General features: G+C 30.2%; 1 protein-coding gene across 1 annotated transcript in view; it reads right to left on the bottom strand.

Moving 5' to 3' along the window:
• The window catches only part of LOC132763148 (START domain-containing protein 10-like), a 19,264-nt gene extending 18,683 nt beyond the window's left edge, over positions 1–581 (bottom strand). Inside the window, exon 1 of the mRNA XM_067471556.1 lies at positions 393–581. Within this exon, the coding sequence (XP_067327657.1) occupies positions 393–551 (159 nt within the window). The 5' untranslated portion in view covers positions 552–581. The remainder of the gene's footprint in view (positions 1–392) is intronic.
• Between the last annotated feature and the right edge of the window lie 986 nt (positions 582–1,567).

Raw genomic sequence — 1,567 nt, forward strand, 5'->3', positions numbered from 1 at the left:
TTGGAAAATGTCCGACGTGTGATCCAATACATGTGTCTGCTTCAAATAATAATAATAATAATAATAATAATAATAATAAACTTGGGAAGTGTCCGACGTGTGATCCAAGACATGTGTCTACTGTGGACTCATCTTGTTGGATTTCTAATAATAATAATAATAATAATAATAATAAACTTGGGAAGTGTCCAACGTTGTGTTTCAAATAATAATAATAATAATAATAATAATAATAATACAGGGTGTTACATAATAATAACAATAACTTTTGACAACACATTATTATTATTCTTATTGCTACTACTGTTATGATGTGCAGCTGCAAGGCTGCTCAATGCCAGGGAAGCTTGTTCCTGGGAGTGTCTTAAAGGGCCAGGCGCCCTGTTTCTGACCTTGAGGCGGTGGAGGGCGAGGTCTTCCCCGGGGGGCCGGGCCCGGACCCAGACGGAGAGCCCCTCGCGGCTGTAGCGGCTCAGCCAGCCCTGCTCGGCCCGGCACTCGGCCTCGAAGGCCAGGAAGGCGGCCTCGTCTGGCAGCGACACCGCCTCCATTGGGGAGCCAGAAGGAGACGGAGAAGCAGAAGTAACCGCCTCGCCTCCTCCCAGGGCCAGCGGCAGGTGAGGCGCCGCTCCCGCACGCTGATTGGTCGGCTAGGCAGAGGCGGGCTCTTCCTATTGGCTCCTGGCTTGGAAGCCGCACTCACCTGCCTCACTGGGATGCTCCAGGAGGAGGCTGCAGAATAATAATAATAATAATAATAATAATAATAATAATAATAATAATAATAATAATAATAATCCATAAATAATATAAGTAATAAGTACAAATATTATAAATATTATAAATAATAATAATAATAAATATAAATGTCATGTTATATAAATATACTATAAATATTATAAATAATAAATAATAATAAATATGTTATATAAATATTCTATAAATAATATAAATAATAATTACAAATATTATAAAGATTATGTTATATAAATATTCTATAAATATTAAAATATAATAAACAATAATAAAGATTATGTTATATAAATATTCTATATTATAAATAATAATTATAAATATTATAAATATTATGTTATATAAATATACTATAAATATAAATAATAATAATAAATAATAATAAAGATTATGTTATATAAATATTCTATAAACATAAATAATAATAAATAATAACTATAAATATTATGTTATATAAATATTCTATATTATAAATAATAATTATAAATATTATAAATATTATGTTATATAAATATACTATAAATATAAATAATAATAATAAATAATAACTATAAATATTATAAATATTATGTTATATAAATATAGAATCATAGAATCATAGAATCCTAGAGTTGGAAGAGACCTCATGGGCCATCCAGTCCAACCCCATTCTGCCAAGAAGCAGGAATATTGCATTCAAATCACCCCTGACAGATGACCATCCAGCCTCTGTTTCTATATTCTATAAACATTATAAATAATAATAAATAATAACTATAAATATTACAAATATTATGCTATATAAATATTCTATAAACATTATAAATCATAATAA

Source organism: Anolis sagrei, chromosome 10 (genome assembly GCF_037176765.1).
Source record: "Anolis sagrei isolate rAnoSag1 chromosome 10, rAnoSag1.mat, whole genome shotgun sequence".
NCBI lineage: Eukaryota > Metazoa > Chordata > Lepidosauria > Squamata > Dactyloidae > Anolis > Anolis sagrei.